Source organism: Micromys minutus (genome assembly GCF_963924665.1).
Source record: "Micromys minutus genome assembly, chromosome: 1".
In the NCBI taxonomy this organism is placed as follows: Eukaryota; Metazoa; Chordata; class Mammalia; order Rodentia; family Muridae; genus Micromys; species Micromys minutus.
Window position 1 is genome coordinate 30,781,087 of NC_137969.1, and position 18,886 is coordinate 30,799,972.

General features: G+C 44.4%; 1 protein-coding gene across 2 annotated transcripts in view; it reads right to left on the minus strand.

The window, feature by feature from the left end:
• NUDCD3 (NudC domain containing 3) overlaps positions 1-18,886 on the minus strand; it is an 81,533-nt gene that overhangs the window by 4,362 nt on the left and 58,285 nt on the right. For both annotated transcript variants that reach the window (XM_080917132.1, XM_080917131.1), the window contains exons 4-5: positions 14,547-14,690; positions 2,882-3,070 (exon numbers count right to left, since the gene is read on the minus strand). In XM_080917132.1, coding sequence (XP_080773258.1) covers positions 2,882-3,070; positions 14,547-14,690 — 333 coding nt within the window. The remainder of the gene's footprint in view (positions 1-2,881; positions 3,071-14,546; positions 14,691-18,886) is intronic.

Consider the following 18,886-nt stretch of genomic DNA (forward strand, 5'->3'; position numbering starts at 1 on the left):
GAGCTAAAACATCAGCACGGATACTAGGCAGGTAATGGGACATGTGAGAATTTAACAAAGCCTTAACAGCTATGCTCCTGATTATCCACAGCCAGACTTCCTTGGCCATCCTGATTTGTTCAGCTCTGGTGAGGGAAGCACACTTCGTTCCACCCATGCCTTAGGATCCTTGAAGGCCTTGCCGAGACCTCATCTGGACAAGCACACTCATTCCCTCAATGACCCTTGCCAGATCCATGACAAGCCCACACAGCAAAATCAATTTAGACTCAACACAAAGCTCTTTCCACTAGACCACAGCATCTTCAAGGTTTTCCTTAGGGTCGTTCTTAGCTGGGTTGCTGTCCAATCTCATTGGTTTCGAAGTGCTGGATCATAAGCAGCTGTGTGGAAGCTGTTTATCAGCCATGGGTAAATCTTCTGTGCACAGTTGTAAGAACCTTCTGCTACACACCCAGGTTTCTACAATGGCTTGTGGGCAAACAGGACACCCCCAAAGCCTTGCCTTTGGAGTGAACCAGCTTTCCAGTAGCAGCCCACACACAGGATACTGTATTCAGTGTGTTTGTGCACAGTGCATACATATGAGGATTCGCCATGTTATCATTCCATCCTTTAGCCTGTTTCAGACTGGCAGTGAGGAACTTCCTGAGAGCTGACCTGGTTTACTGGAGACAAGCACACTACCCTATTCCCAGTCTAGAACTGCAGACTGGGAAGTAACCATCACAACTAGGTGATCTAAGACTTACAAGGATGGGAACAAAATAGTCAGTTCCTCAGAAGACCATTATTGAGACTGCAAAACAAGGCTGAACTGTTCTCTGAATAAAGTCACATTAAAGAGGCTGGCCTTTAAATTCCTTGAAGACAGCTGTGTGCTTGGTCTCACTGATGCAGACTGTTTTCCATTTGTCCTTGAGGAAGGTGACACTAAGCCATGCCAGAGGGCATCAGCACCAGAGGAAAAAAGGAGAGCTGCACAAGTGTGGAACAGTAAGTGCTAGATCAATGGACTGGAGCTGGAGGGGAAAGGGAGACAGGGTGCACAGAACCTGTCATGCAAACCCTGCACTGCTGCTAACTCCCAGGCAAATGGCACTGAGGTTGTTTTGACATGTGTCCTGCAAGGGATGCAATCCTAGAGACCTTGAGACTCACAGCGGCAGAAAGCTATAGGACCTTCTAGCTTCTCTTACATCTCGTAGTTCAAATCTGCAGAAGACTTCACTGAGGTCTGGCAAATGCACAAAGGCAATTCAAGCCACAATCAGTATCTATTTCAACGTTTCTCTACAACAAAGACTCAGTCACAGCATCTGGGGAAGGTATGAAGAGCCACTCATTCTTGGTCTCTCCCATTCTGTGGCACAACTTTCTCAGTGGTACTTGGTAGCTCCTCCTTCCAACCCACCCAGAATGATAGCATCTGCGTTCACTTCTCCAGTCATCTTCGGTACACGTTTAAGTCCTTTTGTGGACAAAGTCCTGATCCCGGGCATAGAAGTAAGCAGATCCATAAGGTCCTGCCTGTGAGGCAAAGTGTCACAGATAGACCTTCTGTTCAGTAGACACAGGCCAACATGACTGGATTACACTGTGACCAAGCAGATCTGGCTACTTCTGCTAAGGTGAGGTTCCCAAGTTTCTGCCTAAGGACCTCTGTATTACATAGACCTTCTCCTTACAGATATCCTTCCTCTTACCACACACAGAGAAGTAAATCCCATCCCTCTGCTTGAGCTGCTATGAGGCACAATACATGCTGAGACCTCAAAACCTCAGCAGACACTCTAACCAGAACTGTTGTGTAGGGCCTACAGCCAGTCAACCCACCCTGTCCATCATAGTTCACGCTTATGACATGGCCTGGTATGGCCTGGGGGAAGAGGTAAGGACACCAGTGCTGCCTCTAAAGACTTCCTGACCACACTCACAGGAAACATGTCCATGAAAATAGACTACAGTGGCCATTAAAGACCATATTAAAGACCATATAAAGAGCATATTAAAGACCCCTGCCCCAATGTACAGTGCCACTCTGAATAGAAAGTTGGGACAATCCAAACAAACCATGAAGAAAGGCTCCTTCAGAGACAACAGGGAACATACGTTAACTTCACTGGAGCCCTGAGAGCTCCGTTTCTGTGGATAGCCTATACCCAGTTGCTTGCTAATCCTTTTCTGAGCCATGGTTGGTCTACATGCACATGAGCTCATGTGCAGTTTGGCTGGACATTTGACAGTGATGAGAACCCAAAGCAATAACCTTTTCTTCCCTAAGTAGCTACTCTCAGGATTAAGAGGAAGAACAGATGTGTTTACCTAAGCAATCATTCTTTGCCACCAGCAGCCTGTCCCTGGGTACTATACAGGTCAGGCATAGCCTTCTGCTCTCCCAGAAGCTGCTGACCTCACATTCCCTTGTTACAGCCCCAGCTCTCCGCTTACCTACCTATTTGTTGTGCATTAGATTTTGGAGTCAGAACCTAAGCTGGCCCTGAAGCCTGGCCCTCCCTTCTTCCACCAATGGGGCTCTCAGGGCTCCAGGGAAGTTACCTGGAGATAAGGCATAAGGTGTCATCAACATTCAACAATTCTAAGCTATGGTGTGTTCCGTACAAATAAACACTCACCCTCAAGGCTGTGCCACCAGAGTTTACAGCTCAGGTACAAGATATGGCTGAATAGCAATGTTTATCTGTCCTCAGGTAAGGAATAAGTGACATGAGCAGTTGGGCTTCACTAGCAGGACAGGACATTGTAGAACTGAAGCAGGGGCCAGGGACCAAGTCGAGACTAGCCTATTGTCATGCCCTCTTCCCCACCAGCATGACCCACCCGCCTGCTAATGGTACAAGGAGGGCCATGGTGCTCATACCAGCTCATGGCTCTGGGGCTTGCCCTGCAGTTTCTGGTGGTAGTCAAAGGTAAGTCTGTCCAGGACTGCCTGTTCCTCCTCATCCACAGTGGCCATGGAGCGCTCCTTGTTGATCTTGTCGATGTCGATGGGCTCTTCTCCCTCTAGGATGGCACTCCACCAATACTCGCCAGCCTTGCTCAGATTCACCTGGGACAAACAGGGAGAAAACTTGTATCAAGTATGGGAGGAGACAGCCCAAGCAAGCCTCTGGGGAAAGCATACACAGCACTGTGGACTGGACAGAGCCTGGTGGAGGACAGACATACTGTGCTGGGGACACAACAAAGCATGTGATGGGAAGATATTCTAGGCTGAGCTTAGGCCCTGCACAAAGGAAGATGGCTGAATGAGCAGGTATATGAGGTTACACACAGGAACCTCTGAGCCAGAGGTCATGTTGAGGGCACTTAAGGAGATCTGTATTCTACAGGTCTTAGTCCTCAGAGTCAGAATACTGTCTACCACATGTATCCACACTTCCTAGCCAGACACTGTTTTCTAAAACTTGGTCCTAGGATTCCCCATACTGCTACATCCCTGCCTGGTAAGGCCTTGTCTCTGCCCAGCTCAACCAAATTCCTCTCTTGGCAATGATCTTTCTTCCTTTCAAGAGCCATACCCAGTCTCCTGCTGCCTTTATAGGAGGTGGGACCTCTGAGAGGAAGTGTGCAGCCTAATCCATGTCAGAATCTTCCAAGGATCCCTCCTATGACAAGGCCTGTCCTCATTTCCTCCTTGGTACCTGGGTAACCTTCCAGCCCCAGTGCTTGACTTCTAATGGTTCGAAGAGGTGCCCAAGAAGAGCTGAACTCTGGACCAATATGGTCAACCAAAGCAGCATCAACCCAATACCATCAGTAACCTGAGTATTGGAATCTGTAAAACTTATGACCACAGTGGAATTTCAGCAAGAGAGAAACAAAGAACAAGAGTATCTTACAAAACTAGTGTTCAAGGGCACATCTGCTTTTGTCACAGTACAGGACACACCATTCCCCAAGGTTATTGGTCAAATGGGTACATCCCATTCAAAAGAAACTGGAAGCACTGGCTGGATTTATCTGAGTAGACCAAGGTATGATGTTTGCCTACCCTGAAGGATGACTATGGTTGGACAAACAACCCCAAACCCTGTACTCAGTACCTGTAACTTCTACTCTTTATTCCCAAAGGAAAAGGGATGAGCACAGGGAGGAGGCAGAGAGATGGCGCACCTGTTCAGATCACTGGCTGCTCCTCCAGAGCACTGGGATTGATCCCTAGCACCCGAATGGTGGTTTCCAACTACCCAAAACTCCAATCCCATAGGACCTAACACCCTCTTCTGGCCTCTCTGAGCACTGTATACATGTGGTTTATAGGCAAAACACTCATACACATAAAATAAATGAGGAAAAAAACTACATTAAAAAAAAATAGGCAAAAGTACCTGCCTATGGTGGCAACTCCACCAGTAAATGATTTCTGCTGTTTAGCCCGGACTTATAAACTATGAACTTATAAACAAAACTATTCTAGATACTCCAATCTACAGGCCTGCAGTTTAGAGTAGGGACCCTAAATAGGCCCCAGGAACCCCAATGCTGAGAATTCTGCCCTGTCTTTACCAGGCTCAAGGAGTGAAGAACCTTCGAGTAGGAAATATGCCTTTTCTATCCCAGGAGACATTCTGAGATACTTAAGAAGAACTGTTAAGCTGCTGGGAAGAGAGCCTTTTATCTTTATCAATAATAATAATTACTGAGATCTACAGTAGTAAACTATTATAACACTCTCACTCCTCCCAGGCTCTGTAACATACACATTATCATGACTATTTAAGATGAAGACAAATCCTCTAAGTCAGGGTTTTGGGAGGTAGAGCCTCCTTCAGCTCCAAGCCCACCAAAAGCACTACAAGGAAAGACCTAACACTATAAACCAGCTATTGCTAGTGGACCTTTGTATACCATAAGGACCATACTCCATCTATCACCAAGTCTGCACAGATGCTCAACCCCACAGCTTCACAGACATGATGAGAAATGGAACACAGGACAATTTTCTGGTCTGCCCCACAAGAGAGAGTGAATTACAGCCACCTGCCAGATTTAAGGGAAAGATTTACTTGCAAGTCTACATCGGGAAGATGGGGGTAGGGTTCATCCCATTCCAGGTCCACCTGTGTACTTAGCAAATCTAACAAAATTCATGATGAATCCCATCACTTTCGATCATTAGAAATATTTTATCTATATTTATTTTCACAAAACTTCTAATTACAGGAACATGCTCAAATTCTTCCCAAAAAAAAAAAAAAAAAAAAAAAAAAAAAAAAAAATCTCAAAAAAGATTAACTAAGAGTATTGTGCATTCCAGACAAGTAATATACTATAGCGCTACATTTCAGGCTCTTTGTGTATGTATGAGTGTTGCATACACACAAGTACAAGTGTGCACGCCCATGTATAAGTGGAGAACAGAGGAGGATGTTGGGCATTTGCCTCTACTGATCTCCACCCTATGCAGTTAGGCCAGATGGCCAGTGAGCTCCTAGGATCTGGCTTCACTCCCCATTTTAATTAACTATGCCTGGTTTTGGCTGTTTGCTAAAACAAACAAACAAACAAACTCTGAAACATGGTACTGGAGACTCAAACTCAGTCATTCTTGCACAACAAATGTTCTTGCCCACTGAGCCATCTCTTAAGCCCCTCAGCCCCCACCTCACCCCATACCCCTTTTGAGACTAGGTCTGTATCTAGTTAAGGCTGGCCTTGAGTTCATGATTATTCTGTCCCTGAGAACTAGAATTAAAAGTATGTACCACACAACAAACAGCTTTTAAAATATCTATAAAACACAAGTATTCTTCAGTCAGGAACGCGTCAACTATCTAACTGAATGTCACCAGCAGCTGAGGCTGCTGTGCCACCATACTGTATGACTTAAGCATCATTTTTTATGCTGGTAAGAGATGTCAGCCACCTTGTTTTAAAAACAATTTTTATTGTGAAATTACATAACGTTCCCCCCCACAAAAGTGAACAGTTCAATGGCATTTGGTACACCCATGATTGTATGCAACCAACCACCACATCTGTATACTGAAACATCACTCCAGAAAGAAGCCCTATGGCCAGTAGTTACTCTTCATTTATCATAATAAAATCTCTTAAATATCTTCCCCAACACCTCTGGCACAATTATATTGCTCTGTCTTGGCTTATTTCCTTTATTATAAAGTCATCAGTGTTCTGGCTCGTATCAGAACTTCCTTCCTCTCCATGCTGAATAATACTCCACTGGATGAACTTACCACAGACTATTCATCCATTCTCCCTGCTTTGTCTGTGGAGAATAATGCTGCTGTCTGCATAGGTTTCTGTTTTCCATCCCTTTGGTATTTACCTAGGAATGGAATTGCTGGCTCACTTGGTACATCTACTTCAGGTTTCAAGAAACCACCCAATTGTTTTCCATTGGGGCTGGACCACTTCCACATCCTGGTACTACACAAAGAAAGGATCCAGCTCTCTATTCCCTCATGGATATTTGGGATTTTGTTGTTGTTGTTGTTGTTGTTATAGCCATTTTTCATTTTCGGGGGTGCAGTAGCTTAACTGTTATTCCTTTGCCTGGCTACATATGAGCACACATGGTCCAGTATTTTCCTCAGTGACCTCTCTCTCTCCTAAGGTTCAGGATGCTCTTAAATCTGGGGCAGCAGACCACACCAAAGGTTCTTGGAAAACCCAAGATGGCATTTCCAAAAAATTCTGTTAATGCTCTGAGTGGGCAGTCAAAGATTAAGTAAGGGTGCAGTGTTAGTGTGGTGATTATCCTCACCCTTCACTGACCCAACCTGCTTTTCCACAAAGCTTCCTTGAAGCATTTTACGTGCTGCTCTGTCTGGATCCTTAACTTCACACCTAGGACCTATCCTTTACTTTTTAATTAGCTTCATGTCCCAGAAGTCTTAGCTGACAAGTTCTTCTGATCATCACTGACTGCCTTAGAGTGATACTTCTAGGGAACTCAGGAAAGACACTGTGGGCACTTAATCCTCCAAATAAACTACTTAAAGTGGTCAGAATACACTCAGGCCTCGTAGGGTAGGGTAGGGTAGGGTAGGGTAGGGTAGGGTAGGGTAGGGTGAGGTGTTCTTGATACTGAAGACAGACTCAAGAGTTGTGTGAGAACAAAGGAAAATGCTCATGGAACAGATTTCAAGGGTTCCAGACTAAAGACCACGCCGGGCAAAAGTAGTCCCATGGCTTGCTTAAATTAGCTGTTTTTGTTTTAACATTTTGTTGCTCTGTAACAAGTCAGACTTGTGGAGGTGTAGTTTGCACACAGTAAAACTCACCCTGTTGCAGTCTCATCTCCTCAAGCCTCCACTACAACCCACCCACTCCCACCCCTCCCTCCACTTCATTCTGCATTGCTCATCTTGCCATCCAGCTTGTCCAGGTCCAGGCTGTCTTCCCCCATGAAACCCAGAGCTTGTGGGCTTGTCATACACTTCCTTTCTGGATCCTGTGGGCTATGACGCTTGGCAAGACTATTCCATGATGTAGGTGATCACTATCTGTCCATGACCACGTAGGAGTTCCTAGAGTTTGGCAGTTGGGTAGGAAGCTGTTGTAAGGATCTGTGTTTCCACCTCTTGGGAGCACAGAGCAGGTCATTAGGGCTGCAATGTGAGCACACCGGCTATGCCCACCACCTCATGAAAGCAGTGAGGAATTCGGGGTACCACAGCTCCTCCAAACTGAGCACCATGTGCTTCTTAGCAGCCACTCTCACAGGTGTACAAGGCATCTCACTGTAATTTTGACTTTAACGCCCCAACGATGCTGCTTCCTTGTATGCTTGCAATGCCACTCATTTCTTATTTGCAAATAACTTCAAGTTTACACATTGCTCAAAGTACAGAGAACCACATAGGCATTTAACAGTTGTCCCACTCTATGTATTTGCATAAAACATAATAAATAATGATTTTTTCTGAATCATATGAGTAAAGAACATTGTGTTGGCCCTTTACCCTAAGTTACTTTCTAAGACTAAGCAAGTCTTCTGAAGTAGCAGCCTGACCTCAGCTTTCCTGCAGCACAGGACCATGGTCCTCTCTACTTTGCTAAAGATTTCTTCTGTTTAGTGTCTCCTGAGGAACCCAGGTGTGTCTGTGGCCCACCTACAGGTATCTTGCAAGGATGTTCCCTCTCATCACAGGCCTTCCCACATTGTCACCAACACACAAGCGTCAATATCTTAGGACCCTGTGAGGTCCCACTGCCCGAGAGGCCAAAATACATGACCTTGCAGCCAGTCTCTCCTTACTGTCAGGGCACAGGCACTGTTAAATTGAGCATCTTCTGTACAAGAAAACTGCTTGCTGCCTCCTGGCCTCCTTTCTCAGTGGCTTAGAAAGTCACTCTGAATCATTCACTGGGTTAGAATTAGGTGGCCCTCTACAAGGTCACTGTGACCTCACCATTTCCTGGCTACACTCTCATTTTCCAAGTCCTCTTTTATCTGCCTGGTCCCAGAACACAATAATTTCCCAGAGGGACCCCAGACTGTCACTGACTGAACAGTGCTCCCAAAATGTCCTCACAGAAAAACTTCACCCTCAGTGTGAATAAACTTACCTCAGCATCCCCCGATCTGTGGCGATGACTCACCAGCATTTATATCCCTTTCCTTCCTTAGTAACGGAACCTCATTTCTATTCAGGGAAGCACTGTGCCCAGTGAGGATGGCTTTACTCCTCGCAGCTGCCCGTGTGATTGAGTTTGGGCCAACGGGAATGTTGTGGGACGTTCCTTCCAGGAAGGCACCTTGGAACAAGGGCAGATAATGGGGTGAGATGACAGCATGGCGGGAGCACCTGCTCAGCTCGACACCCACTGTGGGGAGATGTGGGCAGCCTGACTCCTGTGGATATGCTGCAAGACAGCAATATACAAGTAGTCTCCTGATTTTCAGTGTCATCAACTGCCTTTTTGAGCTAAAGAAATCAAAACAAAAACTAAGATGCTGCACAGGTGAGACAGGACACAGCCATGGCTTTCACCCAGGGAGGCAGAATACACCTACACTCTGTAGAGTGGGGACAACAAAGCTATGTACCACTTTCTTCCTACTATGCAGGAGGAGGTGTGGAGGGCCCATCTACTGTTCAGCATAGCCCTGCGTTCATTTGGAACAAGCAGTCTTGGCCTTCTATGTGATCTCCAAGCCTCAGCTCTTTCCTACTGGCATCCAGAGACAGAAACAATGTTAAGAATCATGATAAAAACTGGAAACAGGACTCAGCATTGCACCACAGGCATACAGGCTCACATTCCAATACATACACATCCGAGGTTTGAGGTGCTTGCCAAAATTCTAAAATAACTTAATCTGTAGCTTCCATTCTGGATAAATGATCTGCAAGGACATTTTCACAGGCCAGGAAATGTTGTTATAAGGAAAGGTGGTTTGCAACTCAGAGAAGGCCAACAATGGACTCTTTCATCCTTAAGAGAAAACTGGCTGGAGAGATGGCTCAGCAGTTAAGAGCACTGACTGCTCTTCCAGAGGTTCTGAGTTCAATTCCCAGCAACCACACAGTGGCTCACAACCATCTGTAACAGGATCTAATGCCCTCTTCTGGTGTGTCTGAAGAAAGTTACTGTGTACCCATATAAATAAATAAATCTTTAAAAAAAAAAAAGAAAGAAAGAAAAAAAAAAAAAAAAAAAAAAAACTGGAGATGTTCCTCTTGAATGGGAAGGAACATTAAGTAGTCCAGGGCCAGGATACAAAGGATGTCGGTGCTGAAACAACACTAGTGCCACTTAGAAATACTGCACCCTTCGGGAGAGCCACAGCGCAATTATCCTGGGGTTCCACTCTTTGAGAAATAATAACTTCAGGAAATCATCTCAATACAGTTAGGGAGGTGCAGCTTATATAAAAATACTCACAGGGCTAAAAAAAAATTGTAAATAAACACAGTGCAGTAAGTTTTAAAGCCTGAATTCCAACATCTATTTCTTCAGAGAATATTCTAGCACTATCTGAGCAATGCTAAGTAGTTTGTGTGTAAGATGTCAGTACATGTAGATGTGTGCACGCAATGGCATTCACTGCTAAGGCAGATCCAACTGTCTTTGCAACACAGCCATGTCCAAGAGTCCCTGAAGCAGAGCATGCCGCCTGCCTGCAGCTACCCACGCAATGCAGAGGGCAGCCAGCTTGCCAGCTCTCCACAGGGAGGAAGAAACGAGGACAATGCACAAGCTCAGTGCCTAGCTTCTGGAACCAAATGAAGAGTCAGTAAAAGTAGCTGGTGCTGTTGCCACGGCTGATTTTGCATCTCCGTAACCAGGCAAGGAGCTTGCCTGAGTCAAAAAGTCTCATTTAACATTCTCAAGTGTGGGAGGGAGGGAGGCAAGAACTGTCACACGGTTTTAGCTGCCACCCCTGCCTGCCCTGACTGTCTGGTGTGGGATCCACCACAAAAGGGAGAAGCAGCAGGACCCGTGGAAGGGCTGAGAAGCGAATGGCACGTCTGCACTCCCCTGCTTCGAGGTGAGAAAGTCAGAAGCTCTTATTGCAGAGTCTAGAGATACCAATAACAGCCCCTCTTCTTCACAGATGCAAGGACTCTATGCCAGTGTCCAAGGGCTACTATGAAAAAGTCAGATTGGGCCAGCACCCACTCGTTTCCTGAGGTTCTGGAGACCAGATGTCCAAAATCAAGGAGTTGGCATGGCTGACTCGCTGCAGGCTTCAAGGAAGGATCCTTCTTCCAGCTTCTGTTGGCTACTGGTATCCCTTGGTTTATGCCCACATCATTCTTCTCCTTGGTCTTTATGATGACTTCCCATGTCTATGTCTCTTCTCCTATCTCTTCTAAGGGTTTCTTTCACTGAATTCAGAGGTCATCCAGAAAATCCAGAATGATCTTGTACTAAAATTCCTATCTGTAAAGTCCTTTTCTCCAAAAAAAGCTATGCACACAGGCCAACTTCCTGGTCTAACAAGAAGCGGTAAGTAGCAATGTAGAGATAAAGGAGCCAGATGTCCATCTCAAGGATCATGAAGAAGTCAAGCATGGCTACAATGATGACGCACAGGCACACCCCCACCCCTTAGTTGGATAACATTTTCTTAATCCTTATGCTGAGTCCATATAGTCAATGCAATGTGATGAGTGGGGCAAAATAAGCCCTTCATGAATAAAAACAATCTCCTTAATAATTTATAGGGTTGTCTCACATATGTACTCAGAAGTAAAAGATTGTCCACGATATGTCACCAACAAATAAAGTAAAAACACACTGGACTTTTAACGTTTGAAAGTAGATGCATTCCATAATACACAGCACTTTCTTAGATGGTGGGAGACCAGCCCTGAACCTCTCATCAAGAAGGGACTCTAAGTACAGGCAAGGGGCCAGGCTGATGAAAGGGCTCCCTGAAAAACAAAACAAACAAAAACATCCAACTCTGAGCACTATCGGAACTAAGATGTATCTTAGTTCCAAGTGGCTTCCTTTGGTTCTACAAGAGATGGCAAAACACCCGAGGATGCCATGGTTATGACAGCAACCAGATGTAGCTAGTTCTGCTTCTCTCATAAGCTCTGCAGACAATAGGTACCTGGCAAAATCAAACTAAAACCTTAACAGCAACTGGTATACAGGTACACAGGTAAACCCAGGTGATAGCAGAACATAAATGGAGAGTCCTCGAGGAGTCTACAGGAAGGGAATGTGTGCATGGATACCAGGGACAAGAACCTTACATCTCATTATCTCTACAGGAATAGCTGTCTGGCTGTCTCTACCCATCCTCATGAAGGTACAGGTACAGTACATGAATCTCTCCAGCCTGGAAGTAGTTATCACCCATATGACACAAAAACTACTCAAAACCACTATGATCATCTACTTTCCCTTTTCACCATATTTTTTCTTCACCTTTCCCAACCCCCATTAAAGGGCCAAAACCTTTATAAGACAGAAAACTCCAAATAAGCAGTGGGGCTTTGAAGCTCAATCCCACAGCTGGGTGAACTACAAGCTCCATCTCAAAGCCTGAAGGTCCTTACTTCTCAGACTTTGCAAAGAATCAAACAGTATAATGTACTTCATAGAGCACACACGTGTTCAGTACGTTGACAATTAATGTAGGAAGTTAGTGTTTTAGCTATCAGCCATGTGTGTGTATGTGTGTGTGTGTACATACACATATGCAGGCATCATGGAGCACATACAGAGAGATATCAGAGGACAACCTGTGGGAGTTGGTTTTTTCCTTCACCAGGTGAATGCTAAAGATCAAATTCAGATTGTCAGCCTTGGTGGCAAGCCCTTACCTACTGAGCTATTGTCTGCTCCAGTTTTTTGTTTGTTCCCTCTTTTCTTGAGATACTTTCTTGCTATATAGCTCAGGCTGGCATAAAACTCATGGCAACCCTTCTGCCCTAGTCTCTCAAGTATAAAGATTATAGGTATGAGTTACTATGTCTGACTCCATCCTATTCCGCTTATATGGATACCCCTACCCCACAAAGTAACATGGCTCTAGAATACTTATCAAGTCAGAGTTGGACTTATCAACAAACACTGGTAACTTTTGAGAGACACAGACCACTTGGGAAGTGCTTTCAAAAGAGAGCTGTGCAGAGTTGGAATCCTAACTCAATCCCATAATGTATAGAGAGGCTCAACGAGCCAAGGCATAAGACATGACTGTCCCAGGATCAGATAACCCTAGCATGGTGGCCAAAGCAGCCATAGAAAGAACCTACAAAGAGCAAGGCTACTGGTCCAGTACTGCCTCTGTATAACCCATGCTCCAGAACTGCCCAGCTCAAAAGAGGCTGGGATAGCACCGAAATTTCAAGTAGTATGACAGGTAAAGGAGCTGGGGTGCTCAGCTCAGTATAACACTGTTAATATACAGGCTTCATAAGCAAGGGTGAGAGGAAAAAGGACTGAGCTGCCAAATTTAAGAAGGCTACATTAGGGTTGTCCAAAGAAACTGAGCAAGTTATTATTTATATATATATAAAATACATGCAAGAATATATATATAATACATATTAAATTGGCTCACATGACCACAAAGGTCATCTGCAAGGAACAAAGCTAGGGAAGTCAGATACTCAGAATGAGAGATCTATGATGTACAGCATTAATTAGATAGTGAAGATAAAAAGGCCACTCATAAGAACCATAGAGTTGAAAGGACAAAGAACCTGGAGTCTGATATCCAAGGCCTGCTTGCTTGGGGGATGGGACACACCCTGTTCCTTCCTCCACACCCTGTTCAATCTGGGCCCAGCCTACTGAATGGTTCTGTGCCACCCACTTTTAGGGTAGGTCTTTTCCATTCAGATCACTGACACACATGCAATTCTTCTCTGAAACATCCTTGCATTGCTTCTCTTTTCTCTGGCTGTGAAATGCTGCTCTGCCAAGGGATGTGCACCAGTGAGGTACAGAACAACAATCAGACAGACAGAGTCTGGTGAAGCCCTGGGCCACATCAGTGCTGGGTATTGGGAGATTTAGAACACAGGACAGACCAGACCCAGACCCACCTCTGAAAGCTCCCCTTGCTACCATGGGCCTTAGGAGATCATAAGAGAAGTTGTGGCAAGGTGGGCACCTAGCAGCATTTAATTAAGCACATGCCTAGGTAAGGGGGACATTTCCACATAAGCAGGTAAGTTCTATTTTTGGATCTGATAGCAAGATGAGGCAGAAGACACTCACAGTTCCCATAGGCATTGAGTTGAGTTCACTCAGTCCCTACCTATGCCTCCCTCTGAAACATGAGTGTAGACCAGACAGAGCCACTGTGGGCTCAAGAGCTTGCTTCTTTATCCGCCAGTTCCAACTAGGATATCCCAGAGAAGCCAGTCACCATTGAGCACCTCTTGTAGAATCTAATAAATGCTTTCTTTATTTTATACATTACATATATGAAGAAGGGTTTTTTTTTTTCAATCCAAAGACTTAACTAGTTTTCTTTTCATCTTTATCTCTCTTACCTAACTTGTTCTCTCTGTAGGTAAAAAAGGAAACAAGTTAGTCCAAGATGTGGTATGCTGCAATTTTCCTCTCGGATGCCAGCATGCAGTTAGCCATCACTGACAGGGGTCAAAGCTATTGCAGCAGAGGGGGTTGAATCACATACACAGCCAGCCAAACATATAGCCCAATTGTGGGGGGTCTGATTTGATTCATTTGGATTCACACCTTACTGGCATATTCATGCATTTTATTTAACCCATGCTTTGCCAGATGCTTGGTGAGATTTACATGGTGAACTTAAACCCAGACTGGCACCCAGGAAAATTCAGCATTTTCATTTTAATGTACTTGGTTTTGCCTTTATACATAGAAAAGTGGGCTCTTGGGAATGAAGAGGACACTGAGGGGTGGAGAATACAAATGGAAAAGCTCATGGAGATAGATTCCGAGAAGGAATGAGGTGCTAAACACTCAAGGGATTAACTAAGTCTGCTCAAATTCCTATAAAGACCCCACTGCTTATTGGAAAGACCTGGACAAAGCGTCATCACAGCAGGCTCAACACCCAGATGGGAGCTGTGCACACAGGTGACCACACTTACCAAAACACACCTGCCCGGCTCAAGGCTCCAGAGGGAACTCTCAGTGTTGATCTTGTGAGTGAGCTTCCCTTCCATGAGGACACGCTCTCCATTTTCTTCCAACATGGCCACTCGGATGGAGCCACTGCTAAGGGCCACAGAGACCTGAGAACACACCAGGAGAAAATCATCTTGCTTGTGAAGGTGGCAGCTATTATCTTCCAGCTGTGCACTTGGGCTCACCAAGCAGCTCATGAAAAAAGTCATTCCAACCTAGTCCACATTCCAAGTGCTTCTACAACACTTGACTTTCTACCCAAATCTACCCTCTGCAGTTAAAGAGACTGGCTCTCACTCACGCTGGGAGGCAAGCGGAAGATATGAGTTGGGTGCTTCCTTCCATCTCTCCTGTGACAACATAGCCTTCCTCATCTCAAGGTTCTGGAGGGAATCCTCAATGTTGCTCTTATGGTGAGCTTCCTCTCCCGGAGGATCTCCTCTTGAATGGCTACACAGCCAGCCACTGGCAAGAGCCCTCTCTCTGACCTCTTAAAGCCTGGACCACTGTGGCAAAATAACTGAGCTGCTTACCCAAAACTTTCTGGCAAAAGATAAACGTGGCTGGCCTCTTCTTTTTCTGAGCTGCTACAAAGGGTGTGACCATAGCTTGGTCTTTGTCCAGGTCAGTAAAACTAGTTCCTTCAGTTTTGTTTTTGTCTGTCTGTCTGAGACAGAGTCTTACTATGTAGCCCTAACTGGAACTCACTACATTAATTAGGCTGGTCTTGAACTCACTGAGATCCTCCTGGCTCTGCCGCCTGAGTAGCATGTGCCACCGTGCTTGGCCTTTTACTTGGTTCTTCATAAAACTGAGCCTCAGCCACCTTTTTCCCTCAGAGCTGGGTAGGGACTGTCTATGTGTCTACTATGCTATCATGGGTGTACTTTCTGCCCTGAATGTGTGTCTCCACAATGGACTGGGAAGTGCTAGGGAAAGGCTAACTCTAACAACCCTAACCTTAACCCAAGCTCAGTAATTAGAAAAGAAAATGTAATTTGCATTTCTTTCACTTTTCTTGTTTTAAACACTTATTATTAGCAAAGCAGTGTCACAGGCCTTTAATCTCAGCACTTGGGAGGCAGAAGCAGGTGGATTTCTAACTTCAAGGCCAGTCCCATCTACAGAGTTGAGTCCTAGGACAGCTAAGGGCTACAAAGAGAAACACTGTCTTGAAATCAGCCCTCCCCCCAAAAAATACTTATTATTTTATGTGCATGTGTATAGGTGCATGCATGTGTTCTATATATATGCACACAGGGGCCTCTGAATGCCAGAAGGCACTGGAACCCCTACAAGTGGTGTTACAGGTGGTTGTGAGCCATATGATGTAGATGAAGAGAAATGAACCCAGGTGCTCTACAATAGTAAGCATCCTTAAACACTTAAGTGATCTGTCTAGCTCAGAATTCATTCTTTTTTGGATATTTGCCCAGATGTTAACTAACTGCACCTCCTTAATCTAAAAATTTTGCGCTAGAGGTGTCAGCCTTATTTGTATATAATGCACCTACAAAATAGACATTGGGGAAAATTCAGATTCTTTTTCTAATAGGTACATGAAGTTAAAGTTCAGAGGCTAGCTGGCAGATACTCATTAAGTGCTTCATTTTAGATGTGGGAGGGGTGCTCTTAATTTTCTGAGTCTAGTATTATTTGCCAATGAATTCTAATAGTAAACCTGTGTAGTTTTGTGTATGTATATGGTAAGGGGTACGTGTACAAGTGTGTGAATATGTGTGCCTGCATGTGAAAGCCAGAGAACAATTTTGGATATTATTTTCAGACACCCATAGACCTTGTTTTGAAGCCAGGGTCTCTCCCTGGCCTGGAACTTGATAACCGGGCTAGACTAGCTGTCTAGCAAGCCCCAGGAATCCGCCTGTGTCTGTCTCTCTGATTGCATTATAAGTGCTTGCCATCATACATGGGTTTTTGCTCTTTTTTATGAGGGTTCTGAGGATCAAACTTAGGCCCTCATATTTGCATGGTAAACATTTACCAATTGTGCTATCTTCCCAGCCCCTACTTCCATTTTAAATATTCATCAACATGAAATTGAGCCCCCCCACCCCCCACTGGAAAGATGATTCAGTGATTAAGGACCCAGATTTGATTTCAGCACCTACACATATGGCAGTTTATAACCATCTGTAACTCCAATCTCACCAAAGGGATCTAACTCACCTTCTAACTGCCTTGGACACCAGGCACGCATGTGATACAAGCATACATGCAAGTAAAACATCCATGTACATAAAAAATAAGGAGGAAAGAGTTTGGAAAATTTTCCTTATAAAAAGGGAGGAGGGTTAACCATACAGGACACTGATCCCACCCGATACTTCTCAGTGAAAATGCTTGTCATGAAAAAGCATGCTATGAGAATGCTTGGGAGAGAAGGTAATAGAAGGACTGCCCCAGTAAGACCAGTTGTTACACGGTACTAGCCACAGCCATACTGCCAGGTTCAAGCGCAGACTTTGGAGGCATCTTCTCATGGGACTTCAGGTGGACCTGCACTGTCACCCCCTCTATATATTTACTATTAAAGCTTTTACCTGCATGGTGTTGCTGATTACAGTCTAGGCTCACTGGCCACCTTCTAACAACCAAAGGGACATAAGCAAATGTGGCATGGCTCCACTCATTCCTGATAATCATGACAAATGCTGGCCAAATTAATCTAACCATGAATTTCTATTTGCAAACAAGACCTGATCTTGGTACTTTCCAAGTACAAACTCACCTTAACAAACTCCCAGTATTTTTATACAACATGCTCACTTCCAAATCAGAACATGATTCTAACAGGAACTAACCAGTGTAATAAAATAAATCCCCAAAGGAGGAACCAGGACAGAAAGAGACAGTGAAGGGAGAATGGATGGTGTGTTCAGCACATCTGTGGAGACAGGAAGAAAGAATGACACATGGCATAGATGCCATAGGCTGGGGGTGGGGGGTCATCACGAGCTAGCAGCTAGAGGTTCTGGCTAGAAGGCAGGCACAGAAACAGAGGCATATGTGAGAATAGCTTAGAGCCAGCCCTGGGGAACAGCTGCATCTGCAGAAGCAGCCATTCAGAGACTGACCATCATTGTGAGAAGCTGGTGTGATGGCCATGCTCTAGGTAAAATACTAATCCTCATTCACAGAAGTCACCAAGGCTTCATACCTTGTCAGGCAAACCTGTCAGTCACTCAATTGATAGATAATTGAAGAGAGTCCTCAAAAATGCAACAGAGAAAACTATGCATCAAGCCCCACACTCAAGACAATGTGGGAAGATACTTAATAACAACGAGAAAAGTCATGGAAGGAATTGAGAGTTCTATAGTATGAAAAATGTAACACAAAGGGAAAAAAAGATAAAAAAGCAAAACCAAAGACAATAGACTTCATCAGGAAAAAATGTATTTAAATAGTTCCATTTTATAACTTTGCAGAAATCTAAGCAGATATGAAAAATTATAGGACCAAGAAAATTTAAAAAGAACTAAAAAACATAATTGCAAAAAACAAAAACTTCAAAAGAAAGGCTAGAAGAAAGACAAATAAATCAGAGACCAATTTAGTAAAAAATGAGTAGTCCAGAGAGTCCAATAAACTAATTCTCTAGAAATGTAAGAAACTATTCCTTTATGTGGAAAAGTATCCCTCCACGAGAGCTGAGCAGAATGAAAACCGGAAGATTTAGACTCGTGTACTTTGTAACATTTGAGTGTTTTTCAGAAGGTCCTATTAGTACTAAGGAGACGTGATAAAGTTTACTCACCAAGAACCCAAGTAGATGAGACATTCAGAATCAGTAACACTGTAACAAACAGGAGACAGTCAAAAACAAGATGCTCAGCCGGTAAGCCTGATAATCTGTGTTATACCAGAGAGACCCACAAGGAGAAAAGAGAGAACCAACTCCTGCAAACTGTGCTGACCTCCACACACCATGGCATGTTAAGTATAGACAGACAGACAGATAATACAACTTAAAATTTAAAGATGGCTTTGGCACACACTCAAACTGTGAAATAAGTAAAGGTTAAAAATAAATACATTTTAAGACATACAAGAGCGCTGAGCTCTCTCTTCCTTCCCCTTCCCCTCCCTCTCACATCACTTCAGGGGGGAAACCAAAATGAGAAAACTAGAAGAAGTACTATTTAACTAGAATGTAAACACAGTAATGTGTTAATCTCAGTGTTCCGGGCACAACTGGAAACAATACTGAAGTCATGGGTGAGAAAGTCAAGAAGAAGGTTGATTTCTGGACAACACAGAATATGAATGGATCTCAGTAGCT